Source organism: Chiloscyllium plagiosum, unplaced genomic scaffold, assembly GCF_037043375.1.
Source record: "Chiloscyllium plagiosum isolate Xiang-an unplaced genomic scaffold, Cpla_swu_hap1 HiC_scaffold_23, whole genome shotgun sequence".
Classification (NCBI taxonomy): domain Eukaryota; kingdom Metazoa; phylum Chordata; class Chondrichthyes; order Orectolobiformes; family Hemiscylliidae; genus Chiloscyllium; species Chiloscyllium plagiosum.
Window position 1 is genome coordinate 59,245,598 of NW_028270161.1, and position 23,952 is coordinate 59,269,549.

The following is a 23,952-nucleotide window of genomic DNA, read 5'->3' on the forward strand; positions in this document are numbered from 1 at the left end:
TTGTTTTTACCTGGTAATGAATCCAGTCAGGTGTTAGATTTGGAGGTAAGTGAGCACTTTGGGATAGTGACCACAATTCAGTTATGTTTACTTTAGTGATGGAAAGGGATAGGTATATACCGGAGGGCAAGCATTATAGCTGGGGGAAAAGCAATTATGATGTGATTAGGCAAGATTTAGGATGCATAGGATGGGGAAGGAAACTGCAGGGGATGGGCACAATTGAAATGTGGTGCTTATTCAAGGAACAGCTACAGTGGGTCCTTGATAAGTATGTACCTGTCAGGCAGTGAGGAAGTGATTGAGCGAGGAAGCCGTGGTTTACTAAAGAAATTGAACCGCTTGTCTAAAGGAAGAAGAAGGCTTATGTTAGGATGAGATGTGAAGGCTCAGTTAGAGCGCTAGAGAGTTACAAGTTAGCCAGGAAAGACCTAAAGAAAGAGTTAAGAAAAACCAGGAGGGATATGAGAAGTCATTACCGGATAGGATCAAGGAAAGCCCTAATGCTTCCTATAGGTATATCAGGAATAAAGGAATGACTAGAGTAAGATTAGAGCCAGTCAATGATAGTCCGAGGAGATAGGAGAAGTGTGAAATGAATATTTTTCATCAGTATTCACACTGGAAAAAGACAATGTTGGCATGGAGAATACTGAGATACAGGCTATTAGACTAGATTAGATTGAGGTTCACAAGGAGGAGGTGTTAGCAATTCTGGAAAGTGTAAAATAGGTACGTCCTCTGAGCCAGACGAGATTTATCCTAGGATTCTCTGGGAAGCAAGGGAGGAGATTGCAGAGCCTTTCGCTTTGATCTTTATCGTTATTGTCTACAGGAATAATGCCGGAAGACTGGAGGATAGCTAATGTTGCTCCCTTGTCCAAGAAGGGGAGGAGAGACAACCCTGGTAATTATAGACCAGTGAGTCTTACTTCGGTTGTGGGTAAAGTGTTGGAAAAGGTTATAAGATATATAATGATCTAGAGAGGAATAAGTTGATAAGGGATAGTCAACATGATTTTGAAAAGGGTAGGTCATGCCTCACAAACCTTGTTGAGTTCTTTGAGAAGGTGACCAAACAGGTGGATGAGGGTAAAGCAGTTGATGTGATGTAAATGGATTTCAATAAAGCATTTGATAAGGTTCTTCACGGTAAGCTATTGCATAAAATACGGAGACATGGGATTGAGGGTGATTTAGTGGTTCGGATCAGAAATTGGTTAGCTGAAAGAAGACAGAGGGTGGTGGTTCTTGAGAAATGTTCATCCTGGAGTTCAGTTACTAGTGCAAGGATCTGTTTTGGGGCCACTGCTGTTTGTCATTTTTTTCAACGACCTAGATGAGGGCATAGAAGGATGGGTTAGTAAATTTGTAGATGACACTGAGGTCAGTGGAGTTGTGGACAGTGCAGAGGGATGTTGTAGGTTACAGAGGGACATAGGTAAGCTGCAGAGCTGGGCTGAGAGGTGGGAAATGGAGTTTAATGCGGAAAAGTGTGAGGTGATTCACTTTGGAAGGAGCAACAGGAATGCAGAGTGCTGGGCTAATGGTAATATTCTTGGTAGTGTAGATGAGCAGAGGGATCTTGGTGTCCACGTACACAGATCCCTGAAAGTTGGAAACCAGGTTGATAGGGTTATTAAGAAGGCATACAGTGTGTTAGCTTTTATTAGTGGTGGGATTGACTTTTGGAACCATGAGGTCATGCTGCAGCTGTGCAAAATAACTGCACTTGGGTATTGCATACAGTTCTGGTCACCGCATTATAGGAAGGATGTGGAAGCTTTGGAAAGGGTTCAGAGGACATTTGCTAGGATGTTGCCTGGTTTGGAGGGAAGGTCTTACAAGGAAAGGCTGAGGGACTTGAAGTTGTGTTCGTTGGAGAGAAGAAGATTGAGAGGTGACTTAATTGAGACATATAAGATAATCAGAGGATTAGATAGTGTAGACGGTGAGATTCTTTTTCCTTGGATGGTGATAGCTAGCACATGGGGGCATAGCTTTAAATTGAGGGGTGATAGATATAGGACAGATGTCAGAGGTAGTTTCTTTACTCACAGAGTAGTAGGAGCGTGGACCACATAGCTTGCAACAGTAGTAGATTCCCCAACTTTAAGGGCATTTAAATGGTCATTGTATAGATATTTGGACAAAAATGGAATAGGTTAGAAGGGCTTCAGATTGTTTTCACAGGTCGGTGCAACATTGAGGGCCGAAGGGCCTATACTGCACTATAATGTTCTATGTTCTAACGTTTTCCTAATAACAAATGTTAAGCTAACTGGCCTTTAGTTACTGATATTTTTTGTCTTCTTCGCTTTTTAAATTAAGATGTCATGCCGGCAGTTTTCCAGCTCTTTGTGACTTTTCCAGAATCTAAGCATTCTTGGAACATTACTATGAATGCATCTTCTACCTCTGTAGCTACTTCTTCCAATACTCAAAGATGCGTCCCATCAGGTCTTATCGCGTTTTAGCCCCATTAGTTTCCGGAGCACCTTTTCCCTGGTGATAGTTATTGCATTTAGAGTCATACAGCACGAAAATAGGCCCTTTGGCGCAACTCGTCCATGCCAACCATGTTTCCCAAACTGAACTAGAAGTTTAACAGAAAGTTGCCATTTTGCTCCAGGTGATATGTGGTCAGCTGGAGTCCAACCAGTGGGTAATAACCTTGATGGAGATTTGTATCTATGTCAATCATTGCAAATAACGTGGTTTGCAGTATTCCTCGTGGAGCCTTTCTAAATCAGTTAGAGTAAAACCAAAACTTCCCAATTCAGAAAGTACTAAGTTGTTAAAAAAAATGTTGGAAGGCAAAGAAATTATTTCTTAAGTACTGGTTGAGATGTAAATACTGACTTGGGCACAAGGAGAATTTGCTGCTTGTTTTATAAATTGTGCTGCACATACAGCTCTGAGGACAGAAGGCATTTGATTTTACATATCATCTAAAAGATGTTACCTGTGATGGTGCAGCACTCTCAGCAGTGCACTCAAATGTCAACTTAAGCTATGTGCTCAAATCTCTATATTTAGGTGAAAGCTTGAGTGATGGGATATGTCAACAACTTAAAACAAGCTACTATTTTAAAAAGGCTGTATCAGTATAAAATGTCAGAGCATTTTGAAATAAAATCTGACATCAAGCCACTTGAAGTGTTTTTAGGTCAGATGACTGAAAGCTTGGTCTAAGGACTGTCTTAAAAGATAGACAAAAGAGAAAATTCCAGAGCAATTTCCTCTCTTCTCTCTCCTTGGAGTAATTTAGAGTGTTTATTTAGAGTGTTAAATTTAGTAATTTTAGAGTGACATTTATGTCTTGCAATGTTAAGACTGATGCAAAGTATTTATTCAACTCTTTTGCCATTTCCTCTTGCCTCATTATTATTTCCCCAGCCTCAATGTCAAAGGGGCCTATGTCCACTTTGGCCTCTCTCTTCCTTTTTATACATATATTTCTTTGCTGTGAGTAATTAACTATTTTCTTAAATGTCTACTTTTTTTTTCTCAACCATCTTTGCTACTAAACTCATTTCCCAGTGCACCCCTGTCAGCTCTGCCCTCCTTCCTTTGTAACTGCCCTTAGCATATTTGACTCTGACCAATTTCTTCCCTCTCAAACTGAATGCTAAATTTGATAATGTTATGGTCACTATTTCCCAGAGGGTCTTTGACTTTGACATGATTTATTAAGCCTGCCTCTTTATGCATCATCTAATTCCTGGTTGGATCCACAACATGTTCGAGGAAATAGTCCTGAATGCACTCTATGACTTCTTCCTCTGCCAATCTGACTTTCCCCAATGTACTCAAGTTACCCATGATTAATGTACTGCCTTTGTTAATTATCCTCATTATCTTCTGATATATTCTGTTTCCCACCCTATAGCTACTGTTAGGGGGCATATAGATGACTGTTGCCAGTGTCTTTCTCCACCCACATGGATTCCACGTCTTCTAATCCAAGATCATTTCTTGTGATCATACTTATACCACCCATACTAACAATGCTGCCCACCAACATTTCCTTCCTGTCTATCCTTTAGAGAAGTCACATACTTATGAATATTTAGTTCCCAGCTATGATCTCCTTATAATCATGTAATGACAGGCTAATATACATCATTGTAAATTTGTTCCTTTAATTCATTTATTTTGTTCTGAATATTATGTGTATTCAAGGCAAGAACCATTAATTTTGCCATTTTACAATTTTTCCCCCTTTAATCCTATTTACTGCTTTTTTCCCAGGTATTTATACACTCTGTCCCTTCCTGTCTCACTCTGGGTATTGACCATAAGGCATAGGAGCAGAAATTAGGCCATTCAGCCCATCGACTCTGCTCTGCCATTCAAACATGGCTGATACGTTTCTCAACCCCATTCTCCATTCTCTCTAAAATAGCTGCCCTGCTATTTCCCTCTTGCTTTATGAGCCTAGATTTCTCCCCTCTCCCCCTTCTCCCCCCTATCCCCCCAACTAATTGGTCCAAAAACGTCTCCATAGCTCTAGTTTCTTGATTCACCAGGACACGTTTTCTCTGATGAGTACTTGAAATGTCATAACGTTCAAGACTATGGGCCAAGTACTGGAAAGTCAGATTAATGTACATAGAACATAGAACATAGAAAAGTACAGCAGAGAACAGGCCATTTGGCCCACGATGTTGTGCAGATCGATTCTTTGGATCTGTTCTATATTCTTCCACCTTCCCACATTTTGAGGAGGTTCTCAAGTTCATATTTTTGGTCAGACTTGATGGACCGAAGGGCCTTTTTGTAATGTCTGACTCCATGACTGGTCCAAGCAAGGATGAAGTGAAGCGTAGCCCACCAGAACAGATCCCTTCTATCCCACTGGTGTCATTGCCCCACAAACTGAAACCCATTCCACCCACTCCAATCCTTGAGCCATGCATTAACTCTTTTTCTTACTTTCTCAGGCAGTAGTCCAAAGATTACCACCTTGTAGGTTCTGACTTTTGATTTATCTCCGAATTGTTCAAAGCTTTTCAGTCATCAATGATCAACATCAATACTAACTTCACTCACAATATACAAACATGGGTCATCTCACAGAATTGTTACGGTACAGAAGGAGGCCATTCAGCTCATCATGTCTGTTCTATTATCTAGTATCAATCTCCTGTATTTTCCCCATATCCTTGCACACCAAATATCTATCCAATACTGTCCTGAAATCCTCAATTGAACTTGCCCCCACACATTTCCAAGCAATGCATTCCATACCATAACTACTTGCTGGATGACATTGCCTTTTCTCATATAACCCTTGCCTCGTTTGCATATCACTTTAAATCCCTGTCCACTCATTATTTTCCCTTTACAATAGGAATAGTTTCTCCCTATTTACTCTTTCTAGTTGCTCTTGATTTTGAAAACCTTTATCAGATCTCCTCTCAGCCTTCTTCTCTGCCTCCTCCTTGTCAGTTTGGAGGAATCATCTGCAAATTTCTGATATCAGAGTGTCCCCTTTCCTACTGTATGGATCTAGTCTACATTCCTCCACCTTCCTACATTTTGAGGCAGTTCTCTAATTCTTAGTGTCGCTTTTGCTTGATTTCCTAAACTAGACCCGAGCAGTTTTGATGGAACAGGCTCCCACTTTGCACAATGCTAGAGAAAATTCTGGCAGAAATGCCCATTTTAGATACAAACTCCTCTCTGTTAGAATTCCCTCTACTTTTGAAATCAACAGGCCATGTCTGTCCCAACAGGTAAGAAGCAGGACTGTCACCAACTTGAGCTTCTGAAAACAAGTGATGAGTGGATTACTTGTTGCATAGCTTTAGAACAGTTCAGAGCAGTTTCCCTGGAGGAAATAAGTGGGAGGGTTGCGGTGGTGTAGTGGTAATATTACTGGACTAGTAATGTGGAACTCCAGAGTAATGTCCTGGTGACACAGATTCGAATCCCATCAGGCTAGCTGGTAAAATTTGAATTCAATAACATCTGAATTAAATGTTGGCAGTCAATTCACCAAGTTCACTAATGCCCTTTAGGGAATGAGATTTGCCAGTCTGGTTACGTGTGACTCTAGATCCACAGCAATGTGATCAACTCTTAATGCCATCTGAAATAGCTGAGCAAGCCATTCACTTTAACTGTAATGAGGGATGGGCAATAAATGCTGGCCCAGCCACTGACATCTACATCCCAAAAGAATAAAGAAACCTTACTTTTCTCCTTTGACACAGTCATCCTGAAAGATATTTTGACCAATAGAATATTCATTCCTGGGGTCACTAGCAAGGTTAGAAATTTTGGCCATTTTCTAGTTGCTCTGAATTTGATGTTGAGTAGACATTGTAACCTAGTGAATGTTTGAGGTAATGTGTTTGCTGTTGTAGAGGATGCAATAATTGATGTAATTGTACCTCCCAAAATCACAATTAATCCAACTGCCAAATTTACATTGATTTGTTTTAGGCTTAGAATTGATGTGCAAAGAAATAAAACCAGCATTAAAGCACCAACAAATGTGCAGCCAAGATGTTTTGATTACAGTCAAGGTAATCTGACATCCCTCGAAGGCAAGGGTTGAGCTCTTACAAAGAGCAGGGACAAAAAGATGCCATTTTGTTCCCGCTGACCAATTTCGGGAAAACTGGGATTTTAGCTCATCGAAGAACAGCAAAGCCAGCATAAATGGTGGCTGTGACAAACTTAGCACTTAGCCTCCTGGGAGGTATATTTGTGGGCGGTAGTTTGTGAAATTCTCCAGATATTGCTAGCAGCTCTGTGAAAGGAGATGGCATTGCCGAGTTTCAGGGCTGTGCTAAACCTGGACAGAAGCTCTTCTTTCAAGAGTCTGCAGATGTTTGCGGAGAAAGTGAGGACTGCAGATGCTGGAGATCAGAGCTGAAAATGTGTTGCTGGAAAAGCGCAGCAGGTCAGGCAGCATCGTGGGCGGCACGGTGGCACAGTGGTTAGCACTGCTGCCTCACAGCACCAGAGACCCTGGTTCAATTCCCGCCTCAGGCAACTGACTGTGTGGAGTTTGCATGTTCTCCCCGTGTCTGCGTGGGTTTCCTCCGGGTGCTCCGGTTTCCTCCCACAGTCCAAAGATGTGCAGGTCAGGTGAATTGGCCATGCTAAATTGCCCGTAGTGTTAGGTAAGGGGTAAATGTAGGGGTATGGGTGGGTTGCACTTCGGCGGAGCGGTGTGGACTTGTTGGGCCGAAGGGCCTGTTTCCACAATGTAAGTAAGTAAGTAAAGTAAAGTAAAGTAATCCAAGGAGCAGGAGAATCGACCTTTAGGGCATCATTTCTGAAGAAGGGCTCGTGCCCGAAATGTCGATTCTCCTGCTCCTTGGATGCTGCCTGACCTACTGCGCTTTTCCAGCAGCACATTTTCAGCTCTGCAGATTTTTGCACCAACCATCCGCAGAATACAGAACCTCCCGAGGCTATCCTGTAGTGCAGGAAGCTGATTTTCTGTTTGTCTGTAGGGATTTGTTCTTCTGCAATGTCGAGCTTTCTGTCCATATCCTCTGCCCTGTCAACTGGCATTTGGTGCATTGTAGCTCCTGGTGTTGTTGATGCTTCTGTTCGTTGTCAGAGGTCAGTGAACCACACTGCAGGGAATGTTTACAGTGAAGAAGATTAAATTAGTTTAATAACTGTCCAAGGTAACGAAAAGGGTCCTTCCTCCCTTCCCCACAAAGTCTTGGAAATTACTTCCAAAGTAATGAAGACACACTCTCAGAACTCATCCTGCAAACAAAAGCCTGTCAGTCAGCACCTCTAAGATGACAAGATTTAAATGTTTTATCAGTTTCACATTTTTGCCAATTCTCTGACTTCTCACGTGGTTTGATCTGGTGAACTTCAGACAATCCAGGAAAGCTCCCCACTAGTCATTAAAGCCAGAGTGTAGGGTAAAATCCGTATTTGAATTTGAATCATAGACCTGTCTGTCCCAGAGGGGTTTCTGGTGCGTGAACAAACACAAGTAAGTTCGTGGGCGGCACGGTGGCACAGTGGTTAGTACTGCTGCCTCACAGCGCCAGAGACCTGGGTTCAATTCCCGCCTCAGGCGACTGACTGTGTGGAGTTTGCACGTTCTCCCTGTGTCTGCGTGGGTTTCCTCCGGGTGCTCCGGTTTCCTCTCACAGTCCAAAGATGTGCAGGTCAGGTGAATTGGCCATACTAAATTGCCTGTAGTGTTCGGTAAGGGGTAAATGTAAATGTAGGGGTAGGGATATGGGTGGGTTGCGCTTCGGCGGGTCGGTGTGGACTTGTTGGGCCGAAGGGCCTGTTTCCACACTGTAATGTAATCTAAAATCTAGATGCAGAGGTTGGAACTAATGGCTATTGATTCTTTAACATGCTACACACATAAACCCCCATGGAGCCTTGTGGGTTAAAGTTCAGTCTCTCTGCATTGAAACAGAAGCTTCATGAACCTGTTCCACTGGGAGAAGCATTACTTGCTCTTAGCAAGGCCATGTTAATGGGCTGCACAGGGCTGTGGCTCTGAGTTACAGTGTTCATGGTCAAGTCCCATTCCCAGAGCTTGTGCACAAAATTCCAAGCTGACTCCCAGCACAGCACTGAGGGAGTGTTGCACTGTTGAAGGTGCTGTCTTTCAATTCAGATGTTAAACCAAAGCCCCATTTGCCTGCTCAATGAGTGTGAAAGATCCAGTGATACTGTTTCAAAGAAGGAATGGGAGAATTAGCATAGAACATAGAAAAGGACAGCACAGGAATATGCCCTTTAGCGCACTGTGTCTGTGCCAACCATATTATCATTCTAATCCCATCTGCTTGCACATAGTCCATGTCCTGTATTCCCTTCTTATTCCGTGGCTGTCTAAGTACCTCTTAAATATGTCGATAATTTCTGTTTTGGCCACCTCTCTTGGTAGCACTTTTCAGGGACCTTTCAGCCTCTGTGTAAAGAACTGGCTTTTTACATCTCCTTTGAACTTCCCCTGCCTTAAACCTATGCCCCCTCATTTTTGACATTTCTACTCTATGAAAAAGATTGACTGTTGACCCTATCCATACCCATCATAGTTTTATATACTTCTGTCAGGTCACCCATCAGCCTCTGACAATCTTGCCTAAACAATCCAAGTTTGTCCAACCTCTCGTTCTAGCTAATACGTTCCAATCCAGGCAACATCCCGTAAACCTCATTTGCACCCTGTTCACAGCCCCCTCATCCTTCTGGTAGTGTGGTGGCTGGAACTGCACAGAGTACTTCAAATGTGGCCTGACTAAAGTCTTATACAGCTGCAACGTGACTTACTAACTTTTATACTCAGTGCCCTGACTGATGAAGGCCAGCATAGGTCGTTTTTACCACCTAATCCTCCTGTGTTGCTACTTTTAGAGAGCTATGGGATTGCACCCCAAGATCCCTCTTAAGGGTCTTAATGCTCTTAAGGGTCTTGCCATTTACTGTATACTTTCCTCTTGCATTTGACCTCCCAGAATGCATCACCCTACAGTTGTCTGGATTAAACTCCATCTGCAGTTTTGCCATACAACTTTCCAACTGATCTCTATCCTGCTGTATCCTTTGATAACCTTCCTCACTATTCACAACTCCACCAATTTTCACAAATAACAACAGAAATAGCTGGAAAAGCTCAGCAGGTCTGGAAGCATCTGAGGAGAGTAATCAGAATTAACGTTGTTAGTCAAGTGACCCTTCGTCAGAACTGTTTCCGATTTACATCATCCGCAGTTCTTTCAGTTTGCACCAATTTTCATGTCGCCTGCAAACTTACTAATCAGACCACTTATATCTTCACCTAAATCCTCTATATATGTATATGTGTGTGTGTATATATGTGTGTGTGTGTATATATCAAACATCAGAGATCCCAGCACTGATTCTTGTAGAATACCACTGGTCACAGACCTCCAGTCAGAAAAACACCCCTCCACAACGTCTATGACCAAGACAATGTTGTATGCAACTTGCCAAGTCACCATGGATTCAATGTGGCTTAATCTTGTGGACCAGCCTACAATGAGGGACCTTGATAATGGTTTAGTAAAGTCTATGTCGTTAATATCCACTTTCCTACCCACATCTATATTCTTTGTCACTTCCTGAAAAAATCTTACAGTTTCTTAGTCAAACTGTAAGAAAATGCCTCCCCCACATAAAGCTATGCTGACAATACCTAATAAGTTCATTCTTCTCCAAATGTGAGTAGATGTCGATCTGAGATTTTTCTCCTGTAATTTCCTACCACTGATGTAAAGCTCACCAGCCTATGATTCTCTGGATTATGCCTGTTGCCCTTCTTAAACAAAGAAACTACATTGGCTGTCCTTACAGCCCTTATGAGTTTTCTACCAGAGAGTCTGGATGGATATACAAATGGCACAATGTTCATGACCATTCCTAGCAGCAGTGGGCAGACCTTGTTGCTGGCAATATCTGCCAGTACAGTTATTGATAACTCCAAATCCCAATCGTCTATAATGAGGCCCAGGTGACCATTAACTTACACTATTTAAGTGACTCAGAAATGGTTTTCAATGCAAAGTGGAACAAGCTGGGTTATAAAGTGGCTTTTTATTAGTTGTCACCAGCAGGCAAAAGTCCTGTGTCCTGTATTAAACTAAGTTGCATCTGAAATAATTGTTTTATTAACCAGGTGAGTGTGTGAGAATACCTGCCTGCAAATCCTCAAATGTTCATTCACGAGTCTCATCAAAATACTCTGGTTATTTTGTGAATGTCTGTGTATTAGCTCCTCCATAAAAGGTGTGGGTTATATTTGCTGGGACTGTATTCAGAGTAAATATTCGCTGTTACATGCACAGGCCCTCACTATTCTTGGTCAGGAAATGGTACCAGAATGGGATGATGGGAGGTTCTGGAAAACCTGTGTGTTTAACTGGCATAAATAGCCAAAAATTGTGATTTCCGTAAAGTAGTCCAAAGTGAAATGGATTTTGTGTTTGATGAATACCCAAAATGAAGTGCTGCAGGGTCAACCTATTTGTTGCATGGTTAATTCTTCTGTTGCACATAGATTTCTGTATATTCATATGTACAACAGTTAATAGAGTGCCCTCACCATTTTTATTAAGTGTTATTGTTTAAATGTCACAGTGCCCAGTACAACGTTTTTGCCAAGTCTGTTGGGTAACAGGTTTTGAGTGATCTTGTGACAGATTCTCTTCTCAAGTTGGTAATATTTTTTACACAATCCCTTACACAATGTGTGATCCTACGCCCCTCTGTCTTCTCCAGTCCCAACACAGTGACTTCCCAGAACCAGTCAAGATGAGGTGAATTCTGATATTACAAGGTATAATATTACACCAAGAGTAACCAACATTTTACAAGTTGGTACTCTCCCTATGGACTGGGTGAAAAATATCACAGACGGTGGATTAAAACCAACCAATACTGAAAGAAGAGCTGGGAATTTCACTAGGATTTCTCCAGCTCCATCTGAATTTTATTCATTTGTATCAAATTTCAGCTTATGTTACTTTAGTGGTGTGAGAAAATCTCTAGAAAATCCTGAAGATTGGTTCTTCCTCCATTGTCCTAAATACCGCAGTTAATCGATTTGCCCCACTAAGGTTTTTCATTTCTGTAAAGTATATTACCACTTGTTAACTCAAATATGGTTTAAATAGATCAGTAGTTCAAAATCTAATGAAAATTATTTTTTTCCTTTTCTTCCACAGAATATTATTAAGAAGGTGATTGGACAGAAGTTTGTTTACAAATTTGTCTCGTTTCCAGACATTTTAAAAATGGATCCTCACTCGCTGGAATCCAGTCGGGAAAACATTTTGCTCAGGGATAGTGACACTCCATCAATTTCAGAGAGCAGAGATCACCAGCAAATAACATTATCTAGCGGCAGAAGTCCCAGCCGCAATGATTATATCCACTCTGGGTTATATACTTCTTTCACCATTAACTCTTTGCAGAATAGGTCTGACTTTTTCAAGTCAATCAAAATGGAAAAGCCAGAAGAGAAAATTGCAAGGAAACCTACCTCTGAGGAGGTCAGAACTGTTATAAGATTTGTAACTAATAAAAGTGAAAGGCCAGTTTCCATGCCCATTGGGTCCGTTCCATCATCACATTCTCCATCCCCAGAAGCTGTAGTCGCGTCAACTTTGTTCACTGCTCTCGCCTCTAAAACATCTCCTCCTTTATCATCATGTCATTCCCCTGTTGCCTCGTCATCCTCGAATACCTCCTCCTCAACAGGGTACCAGAAGGCCTGCATTATCGAACTTGATGCTTATGATTCAGAACAGTCTGTTCAGCCTCTAAACCTCTCCTCTGGCTCGAAGGCCAAATCACCCTGTCCGGCTGAGCAGCGACAAAGCCATCTTCCAAAAGCTAAGAAACCCAAAGGCCTGGAGATTCCAGCTCCTCCTTTAGTCATAACCAACACTGATGCTGGCTCAATTGCCCTCAATAGCCCAGCACTTCCTTCTGGATCCCTCACTCCTGCCTTCTTCACTGCACAGGTTAGTTTGTTCATTTTCATCTGGGTTGACGTAAGTGACACTTTCAGCACTGAATCTGATCTTTACACATTGCCGTCTTAAAATGTATTGCATAATGATGTACAGTCATGGCAAGTGAATCAAAAACTTCTCATTTTCTATTCACTAGATTTTTTTTAAAAACTGCGTCTTTGGAATGGAATGTGAATACAATTATAAAATGATATTTTCCACATTGGTTATGAAGCAGGTTATTTTGTAAAGAATGTATTTCATGTCTCTAATGGGATGAATGAGTGTTAAGGATTGGAACAATAATTTCTCACTCTCAGTAACAGCAGCATGACCTCCAAGGTTCACCAGAGCACCGTTAGAAGCAGAGGGAGCTTCCTTATGCTCACCCTAAACCTCAGAAAACCTTTGCAAACTGCATCACTCTGATCATTGTATCTGACAGCTTGCTGACTGCAGGAGATAGATTACAAGATTTTCCCAGCTGATCACTTGCTTCAATTTATTTTTGTAAATATGTGTTATATATGCTGTTTTTTTGTTCAGTAGATTCAAATGTTAATGTATGTCGGTTCCAACTCTGTGTGTAGCACTTTCAACAGATTCCAAAGCTTTGACCTAGTCCAGACACTTCAGCACATGTTCCAAACTGTCATTTTAATGTGATATTAAATGAGTGCTGCATTGTCTTTCAGGTGGGACCACAGAAATGGAAAAGATTCCATCATACAATTTGAAACCTTTCCCTCCTCAATCTTATTAAACAGATTATGGGATCATAAATTCAGAGGAGACCCATCTAGCAGTGCAGCTAATCCACTGCCCCTCCTGATTCCCTTCTGCTCTGCTGTTTACTATCCCTTGTTACTGGCAAGTAAATTAGAGTTCACCCCCCTGCACGGTAGTGCATTCCAGATCACAACCGCTTGCTGTTTGGAAAGGATTTCCTGGTCCCACCTCAAGTTCTCTTGCCACTCACTTCATATTCAAGTCCTCTGGTTCTTATCTGTTCTACTAATAGGAGCAGTTCCTCACACTCTACTCTAAACAGACCCTCCCTTATTTTTAACATCTATATCTCCTCTTAACATTCTGTGCTGAAAGGAGAGCAGTCCCAGTTTCTGCAGTCTGTCATTCTAGCTGAAGTTCTGTACCTGTGGAATCATTCCACAATCTTATACTTTCCCATTCTTTCTAAAGTGAAGAGTCCTGAATTGCACACTTAGTTCTGTTGAAGCAAAACCAATGTTTAGTCAAGGTTCATGATAACCTCCTTGCTCTTCTATTCTGAGCCTTTATTAGTAAAGTATAAGATGCCATAAGCTTCATTCGCTGTTTTCTGAATCTGCCCTGTTACCATCCACATGGCACATTGTGCACAGTTAGGCCCAGGTTCCTCCTTTACAATGATCTCTTTACTTTATTGCTTCTTTTCATTCTCCCTACCAAATGTATTAAACATATTACACTTCTGTACCTTGAATTTCATCTGCCAGTTTTTTACTCATTTTGACAACCTGTATCCTCTTAAAGATTATTATTATCCTCCTAAATTCCCAATACTTAAGTTTTGTACCATTTCAAAATTTAGAAATTGTACCTTATACATGCCAATTTAAGTCATTAGATAAGCATCAGAAAAAGCCGGGTTCCCAGTGCCAACCCCTGGCTTCAAAAAATCCTATCCATCACCTACTATCGATAGAAGACTGGATTCCTTTTATGTTAGCTGCTTGTCTCTTCTCATATTCACTCTTTGTTTTCTAATCTTTATCACCTTCACTTCTGTACTCTCTATACTCAGCCTGGTTCTCACTTGTATTATCAACCTAACATTTGCAGTACACCCAGTTTTTCGGCTACACCTCTCTGTCATTTAAGGAGCTCTAGTTTGACCTAGTCCAGACTAGGTTGTCCTACCTTTTCCCCTCTTGGGAATCTGCCTTTCCAATACTTGAACTCCCTCTCCTCCTTAAAGCTGTTTATATTTCAGTGTAGTTCACTATATTTCAGTGTTGTTTGCAGAGTCTTGCTGTGCTCTTATTATTTGCTGTGTTTCTCTACATCACAATGTTGTTTCTTATCTCTCATGCGGATTTTAACAGCAACGATGCTTCAATATACTTATTTAATTGAATATTTTCTTGGGTAGCTTGAGTTTGTGAAAGCCTCTACACATATGCAAATACTTTCTTCCTTCTTGGTTCCTTCAATAAATCACAATAAATAGCAATTTTTAAATGTACAGATAGAGAGCTCAGTTCTAAAATTAAACATGCTTTGAAATCTACAGCTTCATTATTTGGGGCAAAGCTGAAAGAATTTGTACACTTATAATTGATGCAGATATCCATAATGGCTGAGACTGGTACATTATATACATTTTCAATATGATGAAAATACAAGAAAATTAATTATTTAATTTGGCTGCACTTTATGAAAAAGAAGGGACTAGCATTTCTGTAGCGCCTTTCATGATCTCAGGGTGTCCCAAAACATGTCATAGGCAATTTGGAATTTTTCAACTGTGGTTACTGTTGAAATATCATTGTCACTGTGGCCAATGTATGAACAGCAAGATCCCATAAACATTTAACCTACTCTGATCATATTTGATTCTCAATCTCAATGCTGTATTCCCGCTTTCTCTTTTTACCCCATGATCCCTTTAAATGTATAAATGTATCTCTTTCTTGAGTGACTTGGTCTCCACAGCTTTTTGTGGTAGAGAATTCCACAGGTTCATGACCCTTTGAATGACGAAGTGTCTCCTCATCTCGGCCTGAAATGGCCTCCCCGTATCCTGAGATTGTGTTCTTGATTCTAAACTCACAACCAGGGAAACAAAGCGATAATGACTACATGGTCTTCCACATCCACCTGAGAGAGTGGGTGGGTCTTTGAATTAATATGTCACCCACAATTTAGCACTTCTAGCATAGTGTGGCATTCCCTCAGTATGTCAGGCCTGGCCTTTGCAAATGATAACCACTCCAAATCTTCAAGCTCCTTGTTGAAAGTGCTGTCACAGAGACATTGCTGATAAATTGACTTATTGATTAGTCTAATTACATTTTTATTTTATTATTATAGACACCTAATGGCATCCTGTTGACTCCAAGCCCCTTACTCTCCAGTATTCACTTCTGGAGTACATTAAGTCCAGTGGCTCCCTTGAGTCCTGCCAGACTCCAGGGGCCAGGGTCTTTATTTCAGGTATGTGTGAATTGTTAAACATTATCAGGGCAATTTCCTCTGATGTTTTAATGAGCTGTGTCTATTACATGTTCATTGTAAGCTTGATTGATGTTGCTGAATGTTCCTATAGAACAATTCTTCGACAAGAACCTTATGGTTTCTTTGGGGATGGGCTCAGAGGCGGATCGACTGGTGAAATGATATGAGAAGGCATCAGAATGATGCTCGTTGTTTCCAACTACTATCCTATAAGACCACAAGATCAGAAGTTAGACGATTCGGCCCATTGAGTCTGCTCCACCATTCAATAATGGCTCATAGATTTTTCAATCCCATTTTTCTGCTTTCTCCCCATAACCTTTGATCCCCTTGGCCATCAAGAACTTACCTATCTCTGTCTTAACTATACTCAATGAGCTGGCCTCCACAGCCTTCTGTGGCAATGAATTCTATAGATTCCCCACTCTCTGGCTAAAGAAGTTTCTCCTTACCTCTGTTCTAAAGGGTCTTCCCTTTACTCTAAGGCTGTGCCTTTGGTATTTGTCTCTATTGCCAATGGAAACATCTTCCCAATATCCACTCTGTCCAGGCCATTCAGTATTCTGTAAATTTCAAATTGGATCCCATCCTCATCCTTGAAAACTCCATTGAATATAGTCCCAGAGTCCTCAAATGTTTCTTGTATGTTAAGCCTTTAATTCCTGGGATCATTCTCATGAACCTCCCCTGGACTCACTCCAGGGCCAGTGCATCCTTCCCAAGGTATGGAGCCCAAAATTGCTCACAATACTCCAAATGTGGCCTGACCAGAGCCTTTTAAAGCCTCAGAAGTACATCCCTGCTTTTAGATTCTAGTGCTGTCGAGATGAATGATGACATTGTATTTGCCTTCCTAACTACCAAAGAGAATCCTGGTCTCAGACTCCCAAGTCCCTTTGTATTCCACATTTTTGAATTTTCTTCCCATTTAGAAAATAGTCCATACTTCTATTATTTCCACCAAAGTGCATGACCTCACACTTTTCCACGTTGTGTTTCATCTGCCACTTCTTAGCCCACTCTCCTAACCTGTCTAAATATTTCTGCAGCTTCCCTGCCTCCTCAGGACTACCTTCCCCTCCACCTATCTTTGTATCATCTGCAAACTTAGCTAGAATGCTTTCAGTTCCTTCATCCAGATCATTAATGCATAAAGTGAAAAGTTGTGGTCCCAACACTAACCCGTGTGGAATATAACTAGTCACTGGCTTCCATCCTGAGAAAGACCCTTTAATCCCTACTCTCTGCCTTCTGCCAGACAGCCAATCTTCGATCCATGCTAGCACCTTGCATCTGACACTGTGGGCCCTTATCTTACTGAGCAGCCTCCTGTATGGCACCTTGTCAAAGGCCTTCTTGAAGTCCAGAGAGATAACATCCATTAGCTCTCCTTGGTCTAACCTGCTTGTTACTTCCTCAAAGAATTCTAGCAGATTTGTCAGGCATGACCACCCCTTGATGAAACCATGCTGACTTTGCCCTATTTTACCAAGCACTTGCAAGTATTCAGAAATCTCATGCTTCACAATGGACTCCAAAATCTTACCAATGACTGATTGTTCGATAATTTCCCATCTTTTGCCTTACTCCCTTCTTAAACAGGGGAGTTACATTAGCAATTTTCTAGTCCTCTGGGACCCTCCCTGACTCCAGTGATAACAGAAGGATCACTGCTAAAGGCTCCACTACCTCTTCAGCTATCTCCTTCAGAACTTTAGGGTGTAGCCCATTTGATCCAGATGATTTATCCACTTTCAGATCTTCCAGTTTTTCTAGCAGCTTCGACTCGGTGATAGCTACCATACTCATTTCTGCCCCCTAACTCTCTTGAACGTATTGGGGTGTAACTCGTGTCTTTCACTGTGACGCAAAGTACTCATTCAGTTCCTCAACCATTTCTTTGTTCCCCATTACTAATTACATTACATTACATTACATTACAGTGTGGAAACAGGCCCTTCGGCCCAACAAGTCCACACCGACCCGCCGAAGCGCAACCCACCCATACCCCTACATTTACCCCTTACCTAGCACTAGGGGCAATTTAGCATGGCCAATTCACCTGACCTGCACATCTTTGGACTGTGGGAGGAAACCGGAGTGCCCGGAGGAAACCCGGTGCAAACTCCACACAGTCAGTCGCCTGAGGCGGGAATTGAACCCGGGTCTCCGGCACTGTGAGGCAGCAGTGCTAACCACTGTGCCACCGTGCCTCCCACAATTCTTCAGCATCATTTTCCAGTGGTTCAGTGTGTACTTTTGTCTCTCTTTGTATCATTGGTGGCAAACGAGCTGACCATTCGGAGGCAGATTGGCTAATTCAGGACATCATTGCAGCAGAGGGTTGATTTGATCAATGCACTCATACTTCAGGAGTAGCCACAGCTGACATTGGCAGTGCCTGCCATGTGACTGGGCAGGATCTCTGAAACATGCTGACCTACAGGCGTAGTGATAGCGTAAAAGGGGTGGAGGGGAGTTGTGTGACTGAAGGAGACTGTCATTGTTACACTAAGAGAGAACATCTTGGAGGGCTCATCCAGTGAGGCCATATGGGTGGAAGTTAGGAATAAAAAGTGTGCAGTCACTATGATGGGGTTGATATTATAGGTCTCCATTAGTCAAAGGGAGATAGAGGAACAGATATTTAAGCAGATCATGGAAAGATGCAAAAACAACAGGGTTGTTGTAACGAGTGCTTTTAACTTTCTCGGTATTGACTCTACTCCCTATGGGACAGAATTTGTTAGGTACATACAGTAGGGTTTCTTGAAACACTATGGAGATAGTCCAAGTAGAGAAGGGGCCATATTAAACCTGGTGTTGGGGAATGAATCCAGCCAGGTGATCAGTTTAATTGGGGGAACATTTTGGGAACAGTGATTGTAATTCCATCAGTATTAAAATAGTTCTGGAAAAGGACAAGGCTGGTCCTTGGGTGAAAGTGATAAATTGGGAGAAGATTAATTACAACAGTATTAGGCAAGGAAGAAGACTGGGAACAGCTCTTTGAGGGTAAATCCACATCTGATGTGGGAGTCTTTTAAAGACCAATTGATCAGAGTTAAACGCCAGATGTTCTTGTGAGGACAGAAGAAGATAAAGATGGCAAGATTTGGAAACTTTGAATGACAAGAGATGTTGAAAGTTTAGTCTCAAATAAAAAGAAGCATGTGTAAGGTTTAGGAAACTGCAATCAATCAGGCTCTTGAGGAATGTAAGGGAAGCAGAAAAGAACTTGAACTTAAACAGGAAATTAGGAAGATTAGAAGGGGCTATGAAATGTCTTGGCAAGTAGGATTATGAAGAATCCCAAGGCATTTTAAATGCAAATTAGGAGCAAAAGAGTATCTAGGGAAAGAGTAGTGTAGTGCTGAGAAAGCACAGCAGGTCAGGCCGCATCCGAGTAGCAGGAGAATCAATGTTCCGGGTATAAGCCCTTCATCAGGGATCATGCCCGAGGGCTTATGCCCTACATGCTGATCTGCAGTCCTCACTTTCTCCTCGGGAAAGAGTAAGTCTACTCAAGAACAAAGGAAAACATTTATGCGTGGATCAAGAGCAAGTGATTGAGGCCCTGATAAGAAATTTGCTTTGGTATTCACCAAGGAGAAGGAACTGGACAATGGTAAGATTAGAGAGAGGTATGTTGATATTCTGGGATATATTAAGAAGAAAGTGATGCTGGTTGGCTCGAAAAGCATTCAGGTAGATGCTTCTCCAGGATACTGAGGGAGGCATGGGAGGATATTCCTATGGCCTTGACTGAGATCTTTGTATCCTGTTTAGCCGCAGATGAGGTTCCAGAAGACTGGTTGTTTCTTTATTTAAAAAGGGCCACAGGGAAATCCAGGACATTATAGGCCAATGACCCTCACATCAGTGATCAGGAAATTATTGGAGAAGGTTCTCAGGGACAGGATTTACTCCCATTTGGAGAAGAATGAATTTACTCCCATTTGGAGAAGGATAATCAGCATGGCTTTGTGCAGGGGAGGTCTTGTCTCACAAACCTGGTTGAGTTTATTGAGGAAGTAATGAAAATGATTGAGGGTGGGGCAGTGGAGGTTGTCTATGTAGACTTTACTAAAGCAGTTGACAGGGTCCCTCATGGTAGGCTGGTCCAGGAGATTAAGTCACATTGAATCCACGGCGATTTGGTGAATTGGACACAAAATTGGTTTCAGAGTGTGGTGCTGGAAAAGCACTGCAGGTCAGGCAGTATCTGAGGAGCAGGAGAATCGATGTTTCTGGTAAAAGCCCTTCAGATCCTCAAAACATCGATACTCCTGCTCCTCAGATGCTGCCTGACCTGCTGTGTTTTTCCAGCCCCCACTCTCCACTCTGATCTCTAGCATCTGCAGTCCTCACATTCTCCTACAAAATTGGTTTGGTCATAGAAGATAGAGGTTAGTTGTGGAGGGGTGTTTTACTGACTGGAGGTCTGCGTCAAATGGTATTCCACAAGGATCAGTGCTGGGACTTCTGTTGTTATGAATATATATAAATTATTTGGATAAAAATATAAGTTTGCAGGTGACATGAAAATTGGTAGAGTTGTGGATAGTGAGGATGGTTATCAAAGAATACAGCAGGATATAGATCAGTTGGAAAGTTGGGCATAGAAATGCTGGATGGAGTTTAATCCGGACAAATGTGAGGTGTTCCATTTTAGCAGGTCAAATACAAATGGGAAAAATACGGTTCATGGCAGGAATGTTAGAAGCATTGATATTCAGAGGGTTCTTGGGGTGCAAATCCATAGCTCCCTGAATATGGCAACACACATGGATAAGGTGGTAAAGGTGTACAACATGTTAATAGACATAGACAATAGGTGCAGGAATAGGCCATTTTGCCCTTCGAGCCTGCACCACCATTCAATATGATCATGGCTGATCATCCTTAATCAGTATCCTGTTCCTGCCTTATCTCCATAACCCTGATTCCACTATCCTTGAGAGCTCTATCCAACTCTTTCTTAAATGAATCCAGAGACCGGGCCTCCACTGCCCTCTGGGATGAGCATTCCACACAGCCACCACTCTCTCATCATGAGAAGTTTCTCCTCATCTCTGTCCTAAATGATCTATCCCGTATTTTTAAGTTGTGTCCTCTGGTTCGGCACTCACCCATCAGCGGAAACATGTTTCTTGCCTCCAGAGTGTCCAATCCTTTAATAATTTTCTATGTCTCAATCAGATCCCCTCTCAGTCTTCTAAACTCAAGGGCATACATGCCCAGTCGCTCCAGTCTTTCAGCGTAAGGTAGTCCCGCCATTCCAGGAATTGACCTCGTGAACCTACGCTGCACTCCCTCAATAGCCAGAATGTCTTTCCTCAAATTTGGAGACCAGAACTGCACACAATACTCCAGGTGTGGTCTCACCAGGGCCCTGTACAGCTGCAGAAGAACCTCTTTGCTTGTATACTCTATCCCTCTTGTTATGAAGGCCAACATGCTATTAGCCTTCTTCACTACCTGCTGTACCTGCATGCTTACCTTTATTGACTGGTGTACAAGAACACCCAAATCTCTTTGTACTGCTCCTTTACCTAAATTGATTCCATTTAGGTAGTAATCTGCCTTTCTGTTCTTGACACCAAAGTGGATAACCATACATTTATCCACATTAAACTGCATCTGCCATGCATCTGACCACTCACCTAACCTGTCCAGGTCACCCTGTAATCCCCTAACATCATCCTCACATTTCACCCTGCCACCCAGCTTAGTATCATTAGCAAATTTGCTAATATTATTACTAATACCATCTTTTATATCATTAATATATATTGTAAAAAGCTGCAGTCCCAGCACTGATCCCTGCGGTACCTCACTGGTCACTGCCTGCCATTCCGAAATGGAGCCGTTTATCACTACTCTTTGTTTCCTGTCAGCCAACCAACTTTCAATTCAAGTTAGTACTTTGCCCCCCCATGCACCCTAATTTTGCTCACTGACCTCCTATGTAGGACTTTATCAAAAGTCCAGGTACACTACATCTACTGGATCTCCCTCGTCCATCTTCAGAGTTACATCCTCAAAAAATTCCAGAAGATTAGTCAAGCATGATTTCCCCTTCATAAATCCATGCTGACTCTGACCTATCCTGTTACTACTATCCAGATGTGTCATAATTTCATCCTTTATAATAGACTCCAGCATCTTTCCCACAACTGAGGTCAGACTAACTGGTCTATAATTTCCTGCTTTCTCTCTCCCACCTTTCTTAAAAAGTGGTACAACATTAGCCACCCTCCAATCCGTAGGAACTGATCCCGAATCTATCGAACTCTGGAAAATAATCACCAATGCATCCACGATTTCTCGAGCCACCTCCTTCAGTACCCTGGGATGTAGACCATCAGGCCCCGGGGACTTATCAACCTTCAGACCTAACAGTCTCTCCAACACCAATTCCTGGCAAATATAAATTTCCTTCAGTTCAGGTCCTTCAGCCACTATTACCTCAGGGAGATTGCTTGTGTCTTCCCCAGTGAACACAGATCTGAAGTACCAATTCAATTCTTATGCCATTTCTTTGTTCCCCGTAATATATTCCCCTGTTTCTGTCTTCAAGGGCCCAATTTTAGTCTTAACCATTTTTTTCCTTTCACATACCTAAAAAAACTTTTACTATCCTCCTTTATATTTTTGGTCAGTTTACCTTCGTACCTCATTTTTTCTCTGCGTATTTCCTTCTTAGTAATCCTCTGTTATTTTTTAAAAGCTTCCCAGTCCTCCGTTTTCCCACTTATCTTTGCTGTGTTATACTTTTTCTCTTTTAACTTTATATGTTTCTTAACTTCCCTCATCATCCACAGTCACCCATGCATCCTCTTAGGATCTTTCTTCCTTTTTGGAATGAACTGATCCTGCATCTTCTGCATTATACACAGAAATATCCGCCATTGTTCCTCCACTGTCATCCCTGCTAAGGTACTGCACCATTGAACTTTGGCTCATAGCTCCATAGTTCCCTTTATTCAACTGAAATATTGTCACTTCTGATTGTACCTCTCAAATTACAGATTGAAGCTTATTGTATTATGGTCACTACTTCCCAATGGCTCCTTCACTTCGAGGTCCCTGATCAATTCTGGTTTGTTGCACAATATCAGATCCAGAATTGCCTTCTCCCTGGTAGGCTCCAGCACCAGTTGCTCTAAGAATCCATCTCTGAGGCACTCCACAAAGTCTCTTTCTTGAGGTCCAATACCATCCTGATTCTCCCAGTCTACCTGCATATTGAAATCCCCCATAACAACTGTAGTAACATCTTTGCGACAGGCCAATTTCAGCCCCTGATTCAACTTCATTGGTTGGAGCATTGAGTATAAAAGTCGGCAAGTCACGTTCCAGCTGTAAATGTCAGGCCACGTTTGGAGTATTGTGTGCAGTTCTGGTTGCCGTAGTATAGGAAGTATGTGGAGACTTTGGAGAGATGCCAGAACGGTTTATGCCAGGATGTTGCCTGGATTGGAGCATGTTCACTATAAAGAGAGGTTGGACAAACTTAGATTGTTTTCACAGAGTTTAGGAGGCTCTGGCTCAACCTGATAGAGGCATATAAAATTATGAGGGGCATGGATAGGGTGGAGAGTCGGAGTCTTTTCCCAGAGTAGGAAAGAGGGAGAAAGTTTGAAGATGTGCGAGGATCGATTTTTCTTCACAGAGGATGGTAGGTTTCTGGAATGTGCTGCCAAGGGAGGTGTTAGAAGCAGAAATGTTAGCAATGTTTAAGAGTCATATAATCAGACACATGGACAAGAGTAGAAGGGTACAGGCCATGTGCGGGCAGATGAGATTAGTTTAGAATGGCACGGACGTAGTGGGCTGAAGGGCCTGTTCCTGTGCTGTAGTGTTCTATGTTCTATCAATAGGCCAATAATTCTGAAACCCAGGTTAATATGCTGGGGAGATGGGTTCAAATCCAAACACAGGTGCCAATGAAATTTAAACTCAATCATTAAGATTTAGAATTGAAAGCTCCTGATAATAATAGAGGGCATGACATTGTGGTAAAAACCCATCTGGTTCACTCATATTCTTTAAGGAAGAAAAGCTGCCATTCTTACCTGGTCTGGCCTGCATGTGATTCCAGGCCCACAACAAAATGTGGTTGACTCTTACCTGCCATCTGAAATGGTAAGCTTGTCAGTTCAAGGGCCGTTAACGATGGTAAAGAGGTGCTGACTGAAGCCCACGTCCTATGAAAGAATAA

General features: G+C 42.0%; 1 protein-coding gene across 2 annotated transcripts in view; it reads left to right on the forward strand.

Moving 5' to 3' along the window:
- Positions 1-23,952, forward strand: part of elk3 (ETS transcription factor ELK3) — a 101,122-nt gene that overhangs the window by 60,295 nt on the left and 16,875 nt on the right. The window contains exons 3-4 of one of the 2 annotated variants that reach the window (XM_043713292.2): positions 11,697-12,497; positions 15,582-15,704. In XM_043713292.2, the coding sequence (XP_043569227.2) occupies positions 11,697-12,497; positions 15,582-15,704 (924 nt within the window). The remainder of the gene's footprint in view (positions 1-11,696; positions 12,498-15,581; positions 15,705-23,952) is intronic. The other variant, XM_043713295.2, reaches the window with a different exon arrangement.